The 18968-nt window shown below is 40.4% G+C and overlaps 1 protein-coding gene across 1 annotated transcript in view; it reads left to right on the forward strand.

Annotated features, from left to right (window-relative positions):
- The window catches only part of ALDH1A2 (aldehyde dehydrogenase 1 family member A2), a 66921-nt gene that overhangs the window by 30474 nt on the left and 17479 nt on the right, over positions 1-18968 (forward strand). Inside the window, exons 4-7 of the mRNA XM_073303757.1 lie at positions 1514-1643; positions 7967-8028; positions 11217-11345; positions 11473-11586. Coding sequence (XP_073159858.1) covers positions 1514-1643; positions 7967-8028; positions 11217-11345; positions 11473-11586 — 435 coding nt within the window. The remainder of the gene's footprint in view (positions 1-1513; positions 1644-7966; positions 8029-11216; positions 11346-11472; positions 11587-18968) is intronic.

Genomic DNA, 18968 nt, shown 5'->3' on the forward strand with positions numbered 1-18968 from the left:
TCATGTATGAGCTTTATATTCTGAGAGCAAATAAGTTCATAGATGTGTAAATGTGCATGATGTTGGTGTCAGATTGGCTAGTGTGTCTGAATAGGTTTTCCATTGACTCGAATGGGCTTTGGATCAGGCTGTGTGTGTGTATTTGTAACTTGGTTTTATGTTCTAATATAAAAAAATGGATAACTGCATAAAACCAATTGTGCGGTACTACTTAATAAAATGATAGATGAAATGCTGTGCAGTACTGAACCAATAATGCACAGTTTAGAAATTATGCTATTTAGCACATACATTAAGCTTATAAACTGAAGCATTGTTAATGTTGTTTTCTGCATGTCAAGTGCTTTGGAACTAAGCTGGTGAACATCTTAATTCCAGCTTTGTCAACACTTAAATCATGTTACCACCAGTGTAAGCTGTAAAATCGCCATGGGGAGAAGGAAGTGGACAACAAACCAAGCTCATTATGCCTGTCATTTGATTTGTATGTCTAGAGCCAAATTCTTTGCTGAATTGCATCACAGGCAGTGCTACTGACTTCAGTTTGGGATGTAAGTCAGTGCAGAATTAAGCCGCTACTCTTCTGTATACAAATTACATTTATGGTCTGTATCTAGTCATGTGTCATACCTGCTATCTTATCTCCACTGTGCTCATTCATAACAATTTCTATTAGATAATGCTAACTGTTGAAAGTTAGTTCAGCTAGTCAACATCTAAGGACATTTTATTGGATTCTTTTCACTAAACAATCTTAGGGACTCTTAAGAGGATGCCTAATAAGATACTGTTGTCAATAGGAAAACTGAATTAAAAATGAGGCCCTTCGCTTGTTAAATTATGAGCTTCCCTAGAGGAGAGCTTGTGTATTTGATGGTAATAAATAAACTGGCTGTACACTGTAGATATCTCAGGCCTCAATGGGGGTTTTGGCAGCCGTTTATAGAAAATTTTATATTCCCATCAATTATATAAAGAGGAATACGTCCATTCTTCTATGAATTCAGATAGTTAATGTAAAGTTACAAAGAGTCCCTTCTCAGCTGTTATCATGAACATAGCAGAACCTAGTTTGACAGGCATTTTTATCTTGGCTCCTGATTAAAGAAATGCTGTGTTTATGTATTTGAACTAATCACAGTGACTATTAGGTGTACACACACACACACTTAAAATCATAGGGATTTTAGGGACTTTTAAAATTACTAGGATTTTTCAAGAAAAATTCTGTATGTTTCAGATCAGTTGAAATATTCGACAAAAGTTTCACTATGCAACTCTTGAGAAGTCTTTGTTCCTAGTATTATAGCACCCCTCCCCCCCAAAAAAATACAGTAGCAGTAAAATGGGGTCTTAATCACTACTGTGAAGTTCCTGATGTTGGGGGAAGGTTTGATCCTCATTTCTATTCATCTGTCACTAATGTCATTACATGAGCAGTTGGAGTATTGCAGTCTGCAGAGCCTGATGTGCTACTTTGTTCATATTCTCTTCACTTTCTCTTGTCCTCCAGACCATGGAATCGCTGAATAGTGGCAAACCCTTTCTGCAGGCTTTCTATGTAGATCTTCAGGGAGTCATCAAAACTCTGAGGTATTATGCAGGTTGGGCAGACAAGATTCATGGAATGACCATTCCTGTGGGTAAGTAGAATTCACAGAAGCAGCAGATTCTACCTACAATATGATGATTCTTTGGAATTTTGTTTATATATCTACACAAACACACTTGGGCCAAATGGAGCACCCAGGAGACCTATTAGATTATGGAATAACCTCTTGTAGAAGGTGGAGGAAGCCCTACAATTGGATTGCTTAAAATCATATTGGAAAAATCACTAGATAGTATGCTGTTGGGTACAATATTCAACTGGCACTGGGATGGACTAGATAACTAGATAACTTACTGTGATTAAAGTCAATGGAAAGCTTCACATGCACGTTCACGGGAATGTTTGGACCCTTATGTATGTGTACCATGAAGTAAACTATAGATAGCTTTTTATAGCTATATTTAAATATAAATATAATTGTCGAGATGAATATTATGCACCCTGATGCATTTGAAAATATAGGCATGATTTGGGCAAATTCTGTGCATAATCCTTCATGTAGCTCTCCTACTGAAGCTACTCCTTACTTTTCACCCCTATTGCCCCTGCTTTTCCCACCTTGTAGCCTTAGTTGTGCTCATTTGTGTGGTTTAAAATGGGGATTAGTAATACCCATCATGGACCAGGATGTGACTGTCCAACTCATTTAACATGTCTTTCAAACTGGATCCAAATTCACAGATACTTTGAGAGAGTTTGTAATTTCATTAGCAAGAAACTTCCATAAATACAAGAGACTTTTTTTATGGTATCTGCTTCCTTCTGATGTACAGTGGGATCAGTAGTTAATAATATGTGTGGGAGAAAAGCTGGGGCATAAGTGGTGGGGAGAAGTTATTCTGCTCTTCTATTTTAGTAAAGAAGTAAGGAAATGAAGCTGAGTTTTCTTATCTTTCATATTTAGCTGACAACCTACTCCCCTTCCATTTTCTACTGAAAGCATACTAATCTATGGTCTGCGATGAGATTGCCTACAGTGGCATATGGCTCATCCATGACTGCGATTAGCAAATATCTCCAGCAAATAGCTCCAGATGGGACATTAGATGGGGAGGGGTCTGAGTTACTAAAGAGAATATTTTCCCAGGTATCTGGCTGGTGGGTCTCACCCACATGTTCAGAGTCTAACTGATCACCATATTTGGAGTTGGGAAGGAGTTTTCTCCAGAATCAGATTAGCAGTGATCCTGGGGGTTTTCACCTTCTTCTGCAGCATGGGGCATGAGTCACTTGCTGGTTTGAACTAGAGTAAATGGTGGAATCTTTTAAATCACAATTTGAGGACATCAGTAACTCAGCCAGAGGCTATAGATCTGTGACAGGAGTAGGTGGGTTAGGTTCTGAGGCTTGCAATGTGTAGGAGGCCAGACTAGATGATCCATGACAGTCCCTTGTGGCCTTACAGTCTATGAGTCAGTGTATTTTCACTAAAGACATGGCACTGTAACATTGCGTAAAAGCTCTTCTGTAAGGACTAAAGAAAATATTAGCACCAAATTCTTTGTGTCCTGCTTTCACTTTAAATTGACACAAGCAATAGTGCAGAGCACACCATAAATTCATATATTCAGCAAATTTCCTGCTCCCTAATCCCTTCTTCCCTTGTCAGTGAATGCCTCCTTCTCACTTATGAGCCCAGCAGGAATACAGAAATTAAGTCGGTGAGTAAGAGGCATTGCCAACTCGGGAGAACAAATTCTCTGTTTATTCCAGTCCTTAAAAATGCAAACAACCAACACGCTGCAGGGAAGCAGCTGCAAAACTGAGTTTGTTAGTGAAGTGGTCTGAGTTCCTGGGGCTGCATTTTCAGCAAGCCTCCCTAAGTGCAAACCACAATGGCCTGCAGTTACTGGTATCCATATCCTTGTGCAAACGTGGGATTTTCCAGACACAAATGGGTGAAATCTCAATTTCTGAGGGTGCAATTTGGCCCTTTTTAACTAGCAAGGATTTTCTCCCTGAGTCTGATTCACCACTGTGTTACTCTGGTAAACTCACGGCAGTCAGTAGAGTTACACCAGAGTGAAGTTAGTTATACCAACTTAAAGCTGGTCTTACCCAGGGATGACTGTTTTTTCATAGTTACAGTTAACTTGTTAAAGGAAATCAGCCATGAAAATAAAACCACAAAAACACCACTATTAAATTTCTTCCTCCACCCCGCCTGTTAAATGTGATCATTAATTAGATACCCTACAGTCCTCTGATGTTTATTTTTGACAAGGTTTTTCTTCTCTAAAACAACTACAGTCCAAGGAGAGACAGGGAGGAAGGCACTGGATACAGGGGTGGCTAAGAAGGAAGAGCATTTGTTAGAGTTACATTTGTTCTGGTCTCAGTGTTAGGTCTCCACCCTGCCCTTTGCTCCCTATTGCAAAACCCTGCTGATGTCAAGGACAGCAGAATCAGGCCCTGATTGGAAACGGTTAGATTAATAAAGCTATCACAGTCCAAAATGTAGCTGTAGCTACAGCATATGCCATATCACAAGTTATAGGACCAATTCTGCTCTGGTTACATCCGGGCTATCACACAATGTGTTTCCAATGTTTCCTGAATCTCTCATCTCTATCTCCTACGTGCCCCTGTACAAGTCATATGGTTACATATTAGACCTGCCACATTACCAGATATGTGAAAACTAAATACCTAGGACATGGTCCGACTCCTGTGAGAGATCTGGTCGAATACCCCTATGGAAGGTGTTCCAATACCAAAGCAGAGATCCCTGAATATAAACAGGATTTTTTAATTGGGAAATAATAATAATAAAAAAAAATCTTTGGGCCAGATCCTCAACTGCTGTGAATTGGTGGCTCTATTCACGTCAGTGAGCTAGGCCAATTTACACCAGCTGAGGATATATTTTTTAAAAAATAATATATGCTCTTTTTTTTAACCCTGTTTTAATACAACTTGAAAAAGAGACAAATTAGTTTGTTTTTCCGCATTTACCTTAACGATTTGATAGAAAAAAATAGGAGAGGTGTCAGATTAGCAGCCTGGCTGAAGTCCCCTACCTACCAAATGGCTACAGTATGTACTGCAACAGTGCAAGCTTCACACATTGTCCTGCCATATGCCTCCACCCTGACCTGGAGGTACCAACTCTAAGGGTCCTGCATTCCCTTCTTACTCCATGTGCTATCCTTATTCATGCTGGTGAACACGCATTCCTGCAAGATGTCCCATTTGAAACCAAGGGGATGACTCGTGTAGGTGTTCGCTAGCATAAGTAAATGGGCGCACAGTTGGGCTCTCAGTCACCAGACCCATATGATCTCCAGTTTCTTTGCTTACTGTCTACAAAGTTGATTGATAATGAATGAGGTGGTGAACTTTGTGATACAGACCTAGAGGACCTCAGCTGAGACCTAGAGGGTAACCTACTTCAGCTCTCAAAAGTCATCAAGCAGTGACAACTTCCATTTACTACTAATCGGGACTGGATTGGAATCAGTAGCCTTAGATGTGGAATGGCATATCATGTTGCCATTCCCTCAAGCCATTCATGGTAACTTTCTAAAGTATTTTTCAACACAATAATTTTTTTAGAAGTCATGAAATTGGTTAACAGGGATGATCCTTTTAGATTTCACAGCTGTCCCTGGAGTCTGCTAGGATCTGCTTTCTCACCAAACCTAAATCTGTGTGTTTTCTGCTGAGTAATGGGCTAATAATGCACACAAAGATGTCTAATAACAGCCGCAGTACAACATACCAGAGCCTTGTCTACCAGGGCTAATTCACCAGGGCTAATTTAGCTGATTTAAGGAGATCCCAGTGGGAAGCTTGTCCTTCAGGAGGGATGGCCAGAGCTAGTGGACAGCCAGTCTGCCCTCCCATGGGGATTCAGAGTAAGCTGTCTCAAGTGACAACAGCTCACACTCCTGAAGCAGTTGCAGACAGGTTCAGGTGCTGCAGAGATTAAAGTCAAGACCTTTGTGGTCTGGCATAGATGGATCTTCTTTCAGTCACCTCGGTGTGGGTGTCAGATATACAGACCTCACTCTGGTAGTCTCCTGCCTGCTGACAGCTACTAGGAGAGCGCTGAGGAGAGTGAGTGAGAATTAGTACATTTTCACACCAGCTTAAAGTAGAAGTGTTTTCATTACTGCTAGTTTTATAAGTTTATATTAAAACTGTAAAAGTTTCATTGTTGCCTGTGTAGTTTCTGAGCACATGGGATTCAGGCTTTTTAACTATCATTGTTTAGCTAAAATGATTCACTTCATCAAACTTAGTTATTCTGCTATTGCAAAAACTAGTTTTATGGTGTGCACCAGGCAGCCTACAGATACACCTTTGGCATTTCCAACTTCACCTTCATCCTCTGGGTAATTTGACATCTGCAGTGATGACTGAAGGAAATGTTATTAAACATCCCCAAAAATGTCACCAGAATTGTGAGGTCTGTGGATGACCAACATTTAAAGTAGGTGTCGAAAAAGGGCAGTTATTCTGGAGTCTGGCAGAAGCTGTGCAAGCATCGGAGGTAACACTATGAAGAAAACTCTGAGTGAGGAAAGAACATGCCTTTTATGTCCAATCAAATTAACCATGATTTGGCTGACTTCGCAACCCATGTTTGGGTTCACTGCAGCTTTACCTCAGGGGGCATGAAGTAGTGCAGTAATGATGATACAGGGATGGCCTGTTACTGTGACGTTGTCTGAGGTTTTCTGCCTAGGAGCCATTTATCTTGGTGTTACCGAGCATAGGCTGGTATTTTCACCTCACACTTCTATGATTCTTTTAAAAATATGCTCCAAATAAAGCATTTTGATCATTTGAATTATAAGCCGGTCTCTATAGTTCCTCCTATTCTTTTCCTTCTGTCTAGGCAGAGCAGACCAAATTGATTCATCAACCATCTTTCTTCTTCCTTCCCCTGTGTTACACTCTGTTTCTCTCTCTTATTCTATTAATCTTTCTTTCTCTCTCTCGCTCTCGCTGACCCTTTTCCTCTTTTGTCTCCCTCTGCTGCACATAGCCTGCTGATAACTGTTTTATAGCTAATATTCAGTTTCTGGTCTCTTGAAAACTTTGAAGCCAAATCCCAGCTGATTAATGTACAGTAGTGCTTTATGGGTATGTTTCCCCTACACAAAATGAAATAGACTTACAGAAACAAGTAAACCTAAAAAAAAGTTTGTTTTTAATTAAAGCCAAGCTGAAGCCCATATTTAAAACCAGGAAACTTTCTGGATTAACCCATTTATTGTTACCAGATGTACGGGACCAAAGTTTGCTGCAGGTTCCCAAAAGCACTCCGAGCTCTAATTTTCGCCCTTTCCCCTGAGATTGAGCCTAGGTACATTTCTCACCAGTCTTACTCATATTTAGCTGAGGTGATTCTAGTGCATAAACAGATGCCTACATTTGTAAATACTGTGTGTTCCTATAGACACAGGCCCACTCAGAGACCAGCAGCTCAGAGGCAATGTGAAAGGTTGGCACAGAGGAAAGATCAGACCCCCAAATCAGGGAGCTTTCAGGTTTCTGTTTACTTCTTGAAATGAGTCAGCTCACCCCCTTCACTGTAGTGATTTAGCTCAGGAGTCTGCCCCCCACTAAATGAAACCTTCAGGCTGGGCATAGGTCTCATTCTAAAGCCTGGTACCTACCACATTTTTTTTTTGCCATCTTGGTTTTCAAGGCTCTAAAAATAATTGTCAGTGATTCAGAGAGACAAGGTAGGTGAGGGAATATCTTTTATTGGACCAACTTCAGTTGGGGGAGAGAGAGTCAAGCTCTCAAGCCACACAGAGCTCTTCCTCAGTGATTCAGAGGATTCCTTTTTTCTTCTCTTCTTCGAGCCTGGAAGCAGAGGAGGTAAGTAAATGGCTTCCTTTGAGGTCACTGCCAAAACCTCTGTGGGTATGTCTACGCTGCAATTAAAAACCCGCGGATGCCAGTGCCAGCTGACTCGCGCTCCAGCTAAGGGGCTGTTTATTTGCAGTGTAGACATTCAGGTTTGGGCTGGAGCCAGGCTATCGGACCCTGCAAGGTGGGAGGGTCCCAGAACTCGTGCTGCAGTGAACAGCCCCTTAGCCCAAGCCCCACAAGCCTGAGTCCGCTGGCACAGGCCAGCCAGAGGTGTCTAACTGCAGTGTCGACATACCCTTTCTGCACAGATTGTCCTCTTTCCCAAGGAACCAAGCCTGTCACCTTTGCATGTGGTGCAAACAATTGGGTTGCTCCAGATTTCCCACGCTGGCTCACGAAAGATATTTCAGTAACTATTTCTTTTACTGCCATCAAAGGCTGATCCTTAAAGCTCTCCCCCCTCCCCTTTTTTTTGTTCTGCCAAGTCAAACTGCTCTTGAGAGTAACCATTCTCATCTGTTTCAGATGGAGATTATTTTACGTTTACAAGACATGAACCCATCGGAGTGTGTGGACAGATCATCCCTGTGAGTATCTCTGCTAGTGCCTTGTATTTATTTTCATTTGAACCAGTTCTCTTTAAAAGACACATAAAACATGGACCTCAGCTATGTGTGTTTTCCATTACGAAAAAAAGCTGAGCTCATATTGTTGACATATCTTTAACAGTCTCCCTGCAAATGCTTATTTGAACACGCTAATAGGGTTTTAGCTCTGGTATTAGGAGTTAAGTTCTCAAGTCATAGAATTCTCATGATTAAAACAAGCAAAGCAAAACACAGTGTTAATATGCTGTCATTGGTTATGGATGTTCACACAACTTATGGAAAATTGATGCTTTGCTGTGGCAGTCATTTTTTATTTAGTTAGTTTTTACTGCAATTTAACAGACGCCTCCAAGTTCCTGGGACAATGTTATGTATTTTAATTCTGTTCTTTCCTGGTATTTCCTTTTACAAAGCTTTTAGAAAAGAAGAAACTCCAGAAGACACGTCATTACAGTTAACTTTGTGCAGATTATTAAAAACATGAAGGGTTTATTGTATTTGTTGCAAGAGAGAAGGACACTTATTATTTCATTAAATTTAATACTCTTTCTTTCCTTCTCCTCCCTCCCCCCACCCCCCTGTATGCATCCTCGGCAAACTCCTGTGATACATTGCATGGGAACTCCATTGAACAAGCATTCTTTTCAAAAGTACTGGTTAATGGTTTCTGGGAGAAATTTCAATGGGAGGCTCATGTACAGCTATTAAAATATGGTGCGGAAGCTTTTCCTTTACAAAGCATTGGGGAACTAATCAAGAATTTTTTGTTGATGTTGGTTTTTGTTTTATTCATGTCTACCGCAAGCCCCTGAGCGGCCAGAGTGTGTTTGTAATACGCAGCAATTTCAATAAAAAGGAGCAACCCAAAAAAGATGATTTTTAACAGTGTCAAGGCCTTTTTTCTCTTACTATTTATTACTATATTTCTTTGTAACGGGTGACTCTTGTGGCTGGCACTCTATATGAACACCATGGGAAGGAGCTCACAGTCTAAGCCCCATCCTGCAAGCACCTACACATGTTCTGAACTTCCAGTCACATGAGCAGCTCTGTGGAATGAGTGACTTCAATGGCAATAAACTTGTGAAAAGTTAAGCATGTGAGTAGGTGATTGCAGGATCAGAACCTTAATGCCCTTAATTTCCTGGGAGCTGCTCAGTGCCCTCAATGGACATGTTCTGCTGAAGTGACTGGGCACTGCGGATACTGAACACTCTGCTGGAGGTGCCCAAGATCTTAAAGAATACAGGATTTATTTACTTGATTTAGATTTGTACAAAAGTATAAAGGGGAACCTTATCCAAGGCTTTAGCCACCCCTGCAATGTACTACAAAAATAAAACTAAACAGCCAGCACTGCACAAAACTCCCCTCCCTGCTCCACATCTAACCCCCATCAAAACCTACCCTCCACTGTAGCCTTGAATCCTGCAGCATACCCTGAAAGTTAACTAACCCAGGCCATTTGGGGCCAGGGGTGCAAAGCTTTTCTCAGACCTGAGATTCCCCTCATGGAGAACGCTCTATTGCTGAGCTCCTCTCTTTTAAATGGAGGGGGATCCAGCTCAGGTGCCTCTGCTGATCACAGCTGTGGCATCCTGACATAAGGAGAGAGGAGATCCAGTAGGTAGATATGTCCTAGGCCAGGATCGAGCTGTAAATTAGGCACTAACAGCACAGTCCAAACACATAATCCGTTACATATGTTTTGTGCAGAGACGTAGGTTGAAGCTGTATTTATTTTGATTTTTAGTGTCTTACGTAGCAAAACCTTCCTGGAGAAGAATGAGGAAAGACCTTGCAAGGTTCCTAACTAGGAATGCCTATTTTCACCCTGCCACATTTTGCACTATACAACTCTTCAGAGCTTTACCGCAAGAGGCGACAGAAGTGCAGGCTGTCAGCATACTGTTGGCCCAATGTCTCCACTCCCAGGCTTATATACTGGTGATAGAATTAAAACATCACTCTGTCTCCAAAGTTTATAAACAACTGAGGGGGGAAAAAATTGGGTGTTTGGTGAAGGAAAGACATTTGTGTATTTTTTCAAGCTTGCCAGGGTCCAGCGAGAGGTCTATGAGAGTGGCAGCTGATGTGCATCAGGCAGTAACACCTTCTAGCTAGTGGCTGACTCTTCATGACTGATATTTCTATTTTCTTCCAAGTGAGATTATTGTAGTTACATCTATGAGTTCAATGCTACAACCGCAGATGTGAATAACTTTACTCACATGAAATCAATGGGACTGCTCATGTGAGTAAAATAACGTACATGCATAAGTGTTTGCAGGATCAGGCCCAAATGCAGAAGGCCCGATACATTTGATGATTGCTACCAGATGGAATCCTAACCCATTTTGTGCAGCAAATAAATATAATGGGCCAAATTTTCTGCTGCAGTAAATTGGCATCCTTCAGTTGAAGTCAATGGAGTCGCTTACACCAGCAGATAATTTGTCTGGATCAATTTATTGTCTCTCTTTTTCTTGTGTGTTTCATACCAATTGTTCAAGAAGAACTTGTAATGAAAATGACACAGATAGTTGACTATCTTTTTGTCTCTGATATTTCCATGGCAATGATCTGTAAACATGTTAAAACTTCCTTGGTAAATAAATAGATAATACAGAGTGCTAACACTGTAGAGATATTGGGAGGGGTGTGTGTGTGTGGGAGTTATTTCTTATAATCCCATCAGTTAATTATGTATGGGTTTGCCTAGAAATGTTCTGGAGTTCTTAAAAAGCATTCAAGGATTAGAAATCTATCTATATAATCTGGCACTGATGCAAAATAGTTCTTTCTGAACACCACAGAGCCAGCAGCTATTTGTCCTGAATGGGGGGCGGGGGGGAAGAGGTGCCAATTGCAAAATAGTCAATGAAATTAAAAGCTCGGATTAAAAAAATTGACGTCAAACCCAAAATTCTTTTTGAGAAGATGGGGGGCGGAGGTTATAATTCTTTGAGTAGAGGAGAAAGAAGAATTGAAAGGTCACTATTGCCTCTTTCTTAATGGTGGTAATTAAAAAAAACCCTTGCTTTGTGCTGGGAAAGATTTATGTGGAGGATAAGCCTGAGAAATCAGTGAGGTAGCAGCTTGACATCTTGAAAACAAAGCACCACTGCAATATTTTTCCATCTATCAACTTTTATTTTTTCTTACAGTGGAACTTCCCCCTGCTGATGTTTGCATGGAAGATTGCCCCAGCTCTGTGCTGTGGCAATACAGTAGTTATTAAACCAGCAGAGCAAACACCACTCAGCGCGCTTTATATGGGAGCCCTCGTCAAGGAGGTAAGAATAATTGACAGGAATAATGTCTCCTGCTCTCCTGGCAGCTAAGGAACTACCACAGCACGTCTAGTTTAGTTTGCTTGGTCAATTTTCACAAACCATGTTTCCTCTAATTCTGTTTTGCTAGGCTGGCTTTCCGCCGGGAGTAGTCAATATTTTGCCAGGATTTGGTCCAACTGCAGGCGCAGCAATAGCTTCTCATGTTGGCATAGATAAAATTGCTTTTACTGGATCTACTGAGGTAAGTGTATTCTAAAGTATGTTACTGTAAGATATCAATCCAGAAAATATTTAGGGAACAATAGCCAAGCTCTTGACTGAAGTTCCTCCGGGTCATCCAGCAGAAAGGATATACTCACACCAGAACGGTCTGTCCTTCCCAGCTCAATCTGAAAATCTGAAAATCTAAAATCTAAAATCTACATATTATCACACTACCAAAGCAGAGGTGTCACTTTCCCCTTAACACCTGCTGTACCAAATACCATGGCACACATGTGGAAAAATATTGGTAGGATTTGCTATGGGCTTGTGAGGACATGAATTAGGACACATGGGTAGATAGATTGTGTAGTATAAGCCATACAGTGCACAAGTCCCTCTTTGGTGTCCATAATCTGTGTGACCTAGAAGCTATTGAAGAGTTTAACTCTGAAGAGAATGGTTTTAATCTACATAAAGGGGGCTGAACCAACCAGAACAGTGACTTTGCCTAACTATCAAATATGTACAAAGACCGCTGTTATCATTCAGGAGTTGGGGATAATAGAGGTGCTACAGGCTGATGCCACCATAGAAGGGTCCTTATCTCTCAGTCTGAGGAGAGGAAAAAAGGAAACCAGAAGGAGAGGAATCTCAATGGGAGTTTCAGGATTGGTAATATTTAGAGAGTACTAATAACAGGCCCTGTTCCATTGAGACTTTGACAAACTATTGTATGGATGGATCCTACAATTCTAGCGGTCTGTTCCCTCCTTGATATGTGCACATGACTCCCACTAGGCTCAGTGGACATTTTGTGTGCATCAAGGGTAGACTACACTCCATAGTGAGATAGATTTACTCTTGGTGTGAGATTATAACCTGATCCTTCCATCCTTATGTGCATGCATGGTAACTCTCACTGAAGTCACTGGGAAACTTGTGTGTGCAATGACTGCGAGATCAAGCTAATCTATTACTTTCAGTACTTTTTGGTACAATAAAATCTATAATGAATCGTAGGTACCACAGTGTATGGGCCTAAATTGTCAGTATAATGTGGATGCAATTGTGTGCCTAGTTTACACACAAAATTACCTTGTAGAAAATTTACCATGTGTAATTATGTGTGGATTTTTATGAAAATTTAGGTTATAATATATAAAAAGTAACAAAGTCAATTGCAACAAACATCAGATTTCAGATTACTTTGAAAAATTGCAACAATTTCATTACAACTCCTGTTCTGTTAGCGATTTACATTAGCATCATAGAATATTGGAAATCTTAATATGAGCTCTGTCTCTCCCTCCCACCCCCCCAATAAATTAAGTTGAAACAATTGTTTTCACAAAGGTATGTGGTGTGTGTTTAAGATAAATATTCTATTATACAGGATGTTGCGCTGTTTGGAGGAGAAATAATACAGATGGGTTAGGTTTCAAAGTTGTCTTTTGTAGCCAAAATAAATTTTTATTGTAGTTCAAGACAGCTTTAGTTCTAATAGGCGCTTAAAACTCAAAAGCTGTGGGTTTTATACTAACTCAGTGCCTACCTTTAAAAGCCTTACTAATAGGAAGTGAAAAGCATTACTGAGATGAAAAAGCAATTCTCTAAGAACCTAAAGCAAGAACAGATGGAACATTTTAATGCAGAGTTAGTGTAAACTGTTCCATATTGTTTCTGATTTCCTGTAACACTGAATTCTTATAACAGCAAGTCAACACTGTAACATTTTAGACATGGTCCTGTAATATCAATGGTTATACAGAGCATCAGACTTCTCAGAAACAGTTTTCACATTTTTTAATGAAATAAAAATGGAAATATTTTGTGTGTCTACTCTTACGTACAGCAGGTCAGTTGTATATTCCAGTGATGTGGTTTCTTACAGCCATCAGATATACCCAGAGCCAGAATATTCCAGTCCCACAGCTCTTCCAGGTGCTAGCACAGGCAGTTACTATTTTAGCTCCAACAAGTTAATGATAAAACCTATCAGAAGAAAAGCAAAGTTATTCCAGTTTAAGTGCCTGTAGCATGGGGTTTTTCTCAAGTCTCCACCACTAGAACCTCTTGCTTATACCGTAAACAATCAATATTTTCCGGTAAAAGCTAATTAAGCTCCCCAGCTGCCTGCAAAAAAAATCTTATGTTTGCAGAATCAGCATTAATTGGGTTTTATTGTCTCTTTTTCAGCAGCGTTCCTTTAAGGAGGGTGGGGGGAAGAGGTCATTCTTGGTACAATTTCATAAATAATAAAAATTCAACAAACAAAAGAAATAAGACTAAGAGAGACCAAGTGCATGACTGTGACTCCATGCTGGAGTCCATTGTGAGGGCTCAAGTCTTGGTCTATACAAAGATGACAAGTTTTTTCTCATATTTTGACTTCAATCTCTAACTCATTTAGGCCCTGCTTCAGGGAAGCACTGAAGAACGTACTTTATATCCATGCCTGTTCAAGACAACACGTCAGAACATGCTTAACTTTAAGCATATGCTTAAGTTCTGTCTTGAATAGAGATGCTTTCCTCAATCAGGGCTATAAACTGCACCTCTCATTTCCCTCTCCTAACCTGAGAGAGACAATATGATCCCAATTGATGGAGTGATAAAAGGCTTCTATTCTCTCAGTAAACAAGTGTAATTCATGATAATGGCAATGGAATGCCCATTGAATCCAGAGGAATACACGCCCCCGTCAAGAACTTGGCAGAATCTGCTGGTTGAGCCAAACTCACTTTTCAGTCCACCTAGTTCCCCACTCACTCCCTTCTGCAGCACAGCATTAAGGGGAGTAAAATAGGGTTGCTAACCCTTCAGGATTGTCCTGGAGTCTCCATGAATTGAAGATTAGTCTTTAAATAAAGATTATGTCATGTGATGAAATCTCCAGAAATACGTCCAACCAAATTGGCAACCCTAGCTCAGTAAAACCAAATTAATCACATGGAAAAGGAGTCGGGGGAATACATACGGGTCAGGTGGCCAGATGCTTTGTCTTCTCCCACTGTAAAGCCACCAGCATGCCATATTACACAAGCTCTTCTCTGTGCAAGTTGGGGTGCATGGTTTGACTTGCTAGCAGGAGACAGAGCGAGTTTATATTTCAAATTGACACATAAATTATTGATGTACTCAGCAGCATTGACTGCATCTCCATAATCTTCAGTCAAGCAAGTAATGCCTAACCACAGTGGAAGAGCCAATGGATAGCTGGCCTCCATAAGCCCCTCATCCCATCCATTTGAAGGTCTGCATGCCCATTGGCTTCACCTCATAGAACCAAGGAACCATGAGGCAGACATTTTTGCAAGTGTGCCTTTCATGGATCTTTAAATGGAAGGGGGGACATTTGTCTCTTTCAGGGAGTTTAATTCAGATTAGAGAGGAGAAGAATCCATGCAGAACTTGCTATAGCACTTGAATCAATCAAAATATGAACTAGTCACTTCCTGATGGCTCAGGTGTGAGGTTTGTGACTGTTTTGTTGATCAGTTTGTACTCTCCAGCTCTTCTCTATTTCTGTCTCAGACTCTTGGGCACTTTGAGAATTGTTTTAAAATGTCATGTGTGTGCAAAGACCATCTTCCCTTCATGGGCATAGTTTGGGGAGACCAGGGAGTTTTGCCCCTCCCCAAACTGAAAGCCTTGGACAGGTGTGGAATTTGCCTACCCCATGCAAGGCCCCATTGGCCTGACTGGAGCTGTCCCCCTCCACCCCCAAATATAAAGTCAAAATATGCCTATGCTTCCCTTTCATCTTCCCATCCCATGAATCATGTTTTCCCTGATACTATCACTATTCCCTTCCCCCATCCCACTTCCTTCATGGCTCATCTCATACACAAAACAGTGGTCCTTCATCTCTTTCATCTCATTTTACACCACTTTACAAGAGAAACATCCCTCCATGCATCACCTCCTCTCCTAATCCCCCAATGCATGGTTCTCAATAGCTCGTTAGGAAAAGTTCTCCAGACTATTGGTGGTTTATGAACCACACTTTGAGAACCAATGCACTGAAGGGGAAAAAAATCATACTGAGCACAAGATCCAGATTTGGAACATTTTGCCATGGTCCCTTTAGGCTTATCTGCTTGCACTGGTTGATACTCTTCAACAGCTTGCTTGATGGAGGGATTTCTAACAAGATTGGTTGTTTCTATTAGGTGCTTTTTAATGAACCAGGCCCCGATCGTGTCCCTTTTCAGTTATTGTAACCTTCTCCTCTCTGACCTCATTGACACCCTTTTTTTCCATCCACCCCATCGGTCAAACTTTAGCTGCCAAATGGGACCTTCCTCAGCAATTGAGTTGACCATGTCACCACCTATTTGTATTTCCTCATGGGCTTCCACTACTTTGAGTTTACAGGGCTCCTCCTCGCTTTCTCAGCTCTTCATGACTCGGCTCTTGCCACCTACCTCATGGGTTTGGTTTCCTGTCATATTGCCCTCACCCTCTCTGCCCAACCATTGGTGCCAGTCCAGGGTGAAATCCTTGCCCTGTTGAAGCCAATGGAAGCTTTGCCATTGACTTCAGTTGGGCCAGGATTTTACCCCTGTTGCCTTGTTTCCCATAGCCATCTGCATGCATTTTTTCTATGCCAGCCTCCGTTTGATTTCCTCACCATCTCACTACCTTCTGCACATTTACATCCCTTTTAAAAATACAGTTCTTCCAGGAGGCCCACAAGGAGTGATTATGTTAAAGTTACATACAATTAAATGATCTTTTAAGAACCTAAATTATCCCAAGCTCTGGATTTCCTAGTGTGTCCCTATACTTGCCTTTGGACTACTACTTCTTTAGGGCAGGAGATATCTTCATTTTTATCATTTTACAGATCCCTGTAGGTTGTCAACACTAGATAATGCAATATTAATGGTGGACAGAAGTGAGAACTGAAGACTGCTCCTAAAGCACCTTAAACATTTTTTTCACTGTATGGAATGAGGTCATGTATTAATTGAGCCATTATCTTTTCTTTCCCTATAGTAAAATGAACTGCTGCAGCCATTGTTTACAACAACATACATTCTTGTGAGGGGGCAGCAATTTACACATATCTCAAATGCTGAGTGGCAGTTCTTCCTCTTCCTAAGATCTTTTCATTCTTTAAAGACAGGTTCTCTAAATCGTGAGCGGGAAAGGGCTCAGAAAGACAGAAAAGCCATTATTGTAGTTGCCAGCCAAATTCTGCAGCCACCAAAAATGCCTGTGTAAGTGTTTTGCATGCAGTACTTGGACAGCCAGCTAAGTTACCATGGCTGAGGCCAATAAGTGGAACATTTTAAAAATAGCATTATCCTAGTTTTAGAACACCATCTGATTTTAAAATGTTTGTAAAAGCCAATAAATATCTGAAGCACACAGGTTCAAACTTTGCACATGATTTGCAGAGGCAGCAGCTTCTTATTTGCTTACCCTGAATTTAAAAAAAATCGTGATTGGCTTAAACACATTAGATACATTTGGGATTCTTTTTATGTAGTTTTGTGGGTTTGAGCCTTTAGGGGGTCACGTTTTCAAGTTTTTCTCTACAGCCAGGAGGACTAGAAACTTATTTCATTTTAAAAAAGGAAAGCTGTGATTCTCACCTAATCCCATGACTCAAGGTCCTGGGCCTTTAAAAAAAAAAAAAAAAAAAAACAACCCACCAAATCAACAGACTCATGATATAGTCATAAGCATTTGGCAACAGTCCATGAGATCACTGGACACATAGGACTATCTAGTTCTCTCTGGTCTTCTATCTCCCAACAAATACACACAACAATACACTCAATAAAGCTTATATTGCCTATTCTAACCAGCTAGTCCCAGCCTGTACTTCACAGTCATGAGAGGGAGGCATTATTGAATGCACTAAAACATTAACTTTATATTTACACCCATAACACACTGTTTGTTCAAAAATGGAGGGAGTTGAGGCCAGGTTGAGAATCAGGCCTTTTATGTTACATTTACTAAACTAGTAATAGTGTTATCATTATAAGATACTAACATAACTAATCCAATGTCTATGTGTACACAAAGCCTGAGTTCTTGTAAGGACATATAGGACTAATAATAATATTTAATGACTCAAGCAAAACATATAGTACTGTAGTTGGTAAGTATATAGTCAATACAAAGGATGAAAATAATACAATATAGATTAGAAATGTATTGACAAGGGGAAGGTTTTAATATAAATTTTCATGTTGCTACATATTACCCAGAAGTTTGCTCAGCAAATGCTTAATGTGTATCAATAACTTCTGTTCAAAAACAAATGTGTTTCCTCCAAATCTGAACTGGTTTGCAACTCCATCCAGTTTTTACATGCTCTCAAGATGATAGGAATCACAGATAGCATGCTAAACATTTGAAGCGCTGGCCAACAAGAAATGTATTTTACGTGGCTGGTTTCCATGTTGTTCAAGCTAAATCCCATTAAAAAGCAGACAGAGTAACTCAGATTAAAGATATGATTCAGTTCTATGTTCATGCAGTTATGTGCATAAGTCAAATAAATATTCAATAAATGGGTTTGGATGCCTATGTAAACACAAGGTCCATAAACAACTTCAATAAAACCCAACAAAGCGGTCTGCATTTTGCTTGGCAGAGTGTTTTCTTTATGCAGTTAGATTAACAAACCATGATCTCATCATTAGTCAACAAGAGACTAGAGAGACCATCAAAGCAAGCTACAGGAGAGTCAAGATTGATTCATGCCAAACAAATGTTTGTAGCTAACAGCTGTATTACCATTTATTCTAATTTACTCAGCAGGATTCTCCTTTCATTTCCTAAGTGAGATGAATGTCATGTTGCATGATATAGACAGCATGTCTACCTACTGCATGAGTAATGAGTTGTGTCAGCTCTCTTCTATCATAAAATCTTTCCTTGTTTTAGGATCTTCTTGCAGGATTACGTCCTGGTTTTTCTTCCACTAACAATAAAATTCTTAAAGGCTGTGTGTTCCCTTTCCAAAAGTCTGTCAGTTAATCATACTACTGAAATGCCCAATACAGGAGGCTTTGGGAAGGATATATTATAATTCATTCATAATTTTAGCTTAAGCCCTCTTGATAATTTTTGTCACTCATTCTGCTGGGCAACTTTTGCTTCCTGAATAACTAGGATACCCGAAATAAAATCATTCTTTTTTTTTTCCTTATTGCATTTGGTAGAGAGCTAGGAAGTTGTCCTTCCTCCAGGATAAGGCTACATACCAAAAGCTACTCTTGTCCACTTCAGGATTGTGAAGTTCACTAATCTTTGCTGGCCTGGGGACAGTCCCCAAGGTCACTTTAGAAGCAGAGTACCTCATGTGGTCAAATAGGGTTATACTGAGTGCTCTGGAGACAATCTGGAATCAAAGTTCACACAAAGCAAGCAACATCTCAGCTTTAAAGGTTTTGT

Source organism: Lepidochelys kempii, chromosome 10 (genome assembly GCF_965140265.1).
Source record: "Lepidochelys kempii isolate rLepKem1 chromosome 10, rLepKem1.hap2, whole genome shotgun sequence".
In the NCBI taxonomy this organism is placed as follows: Eukaryota; Metazoa; Chordata; order Testudines; family Cheloniidae; genus Lepidochelys; species Lepidochelys kempii.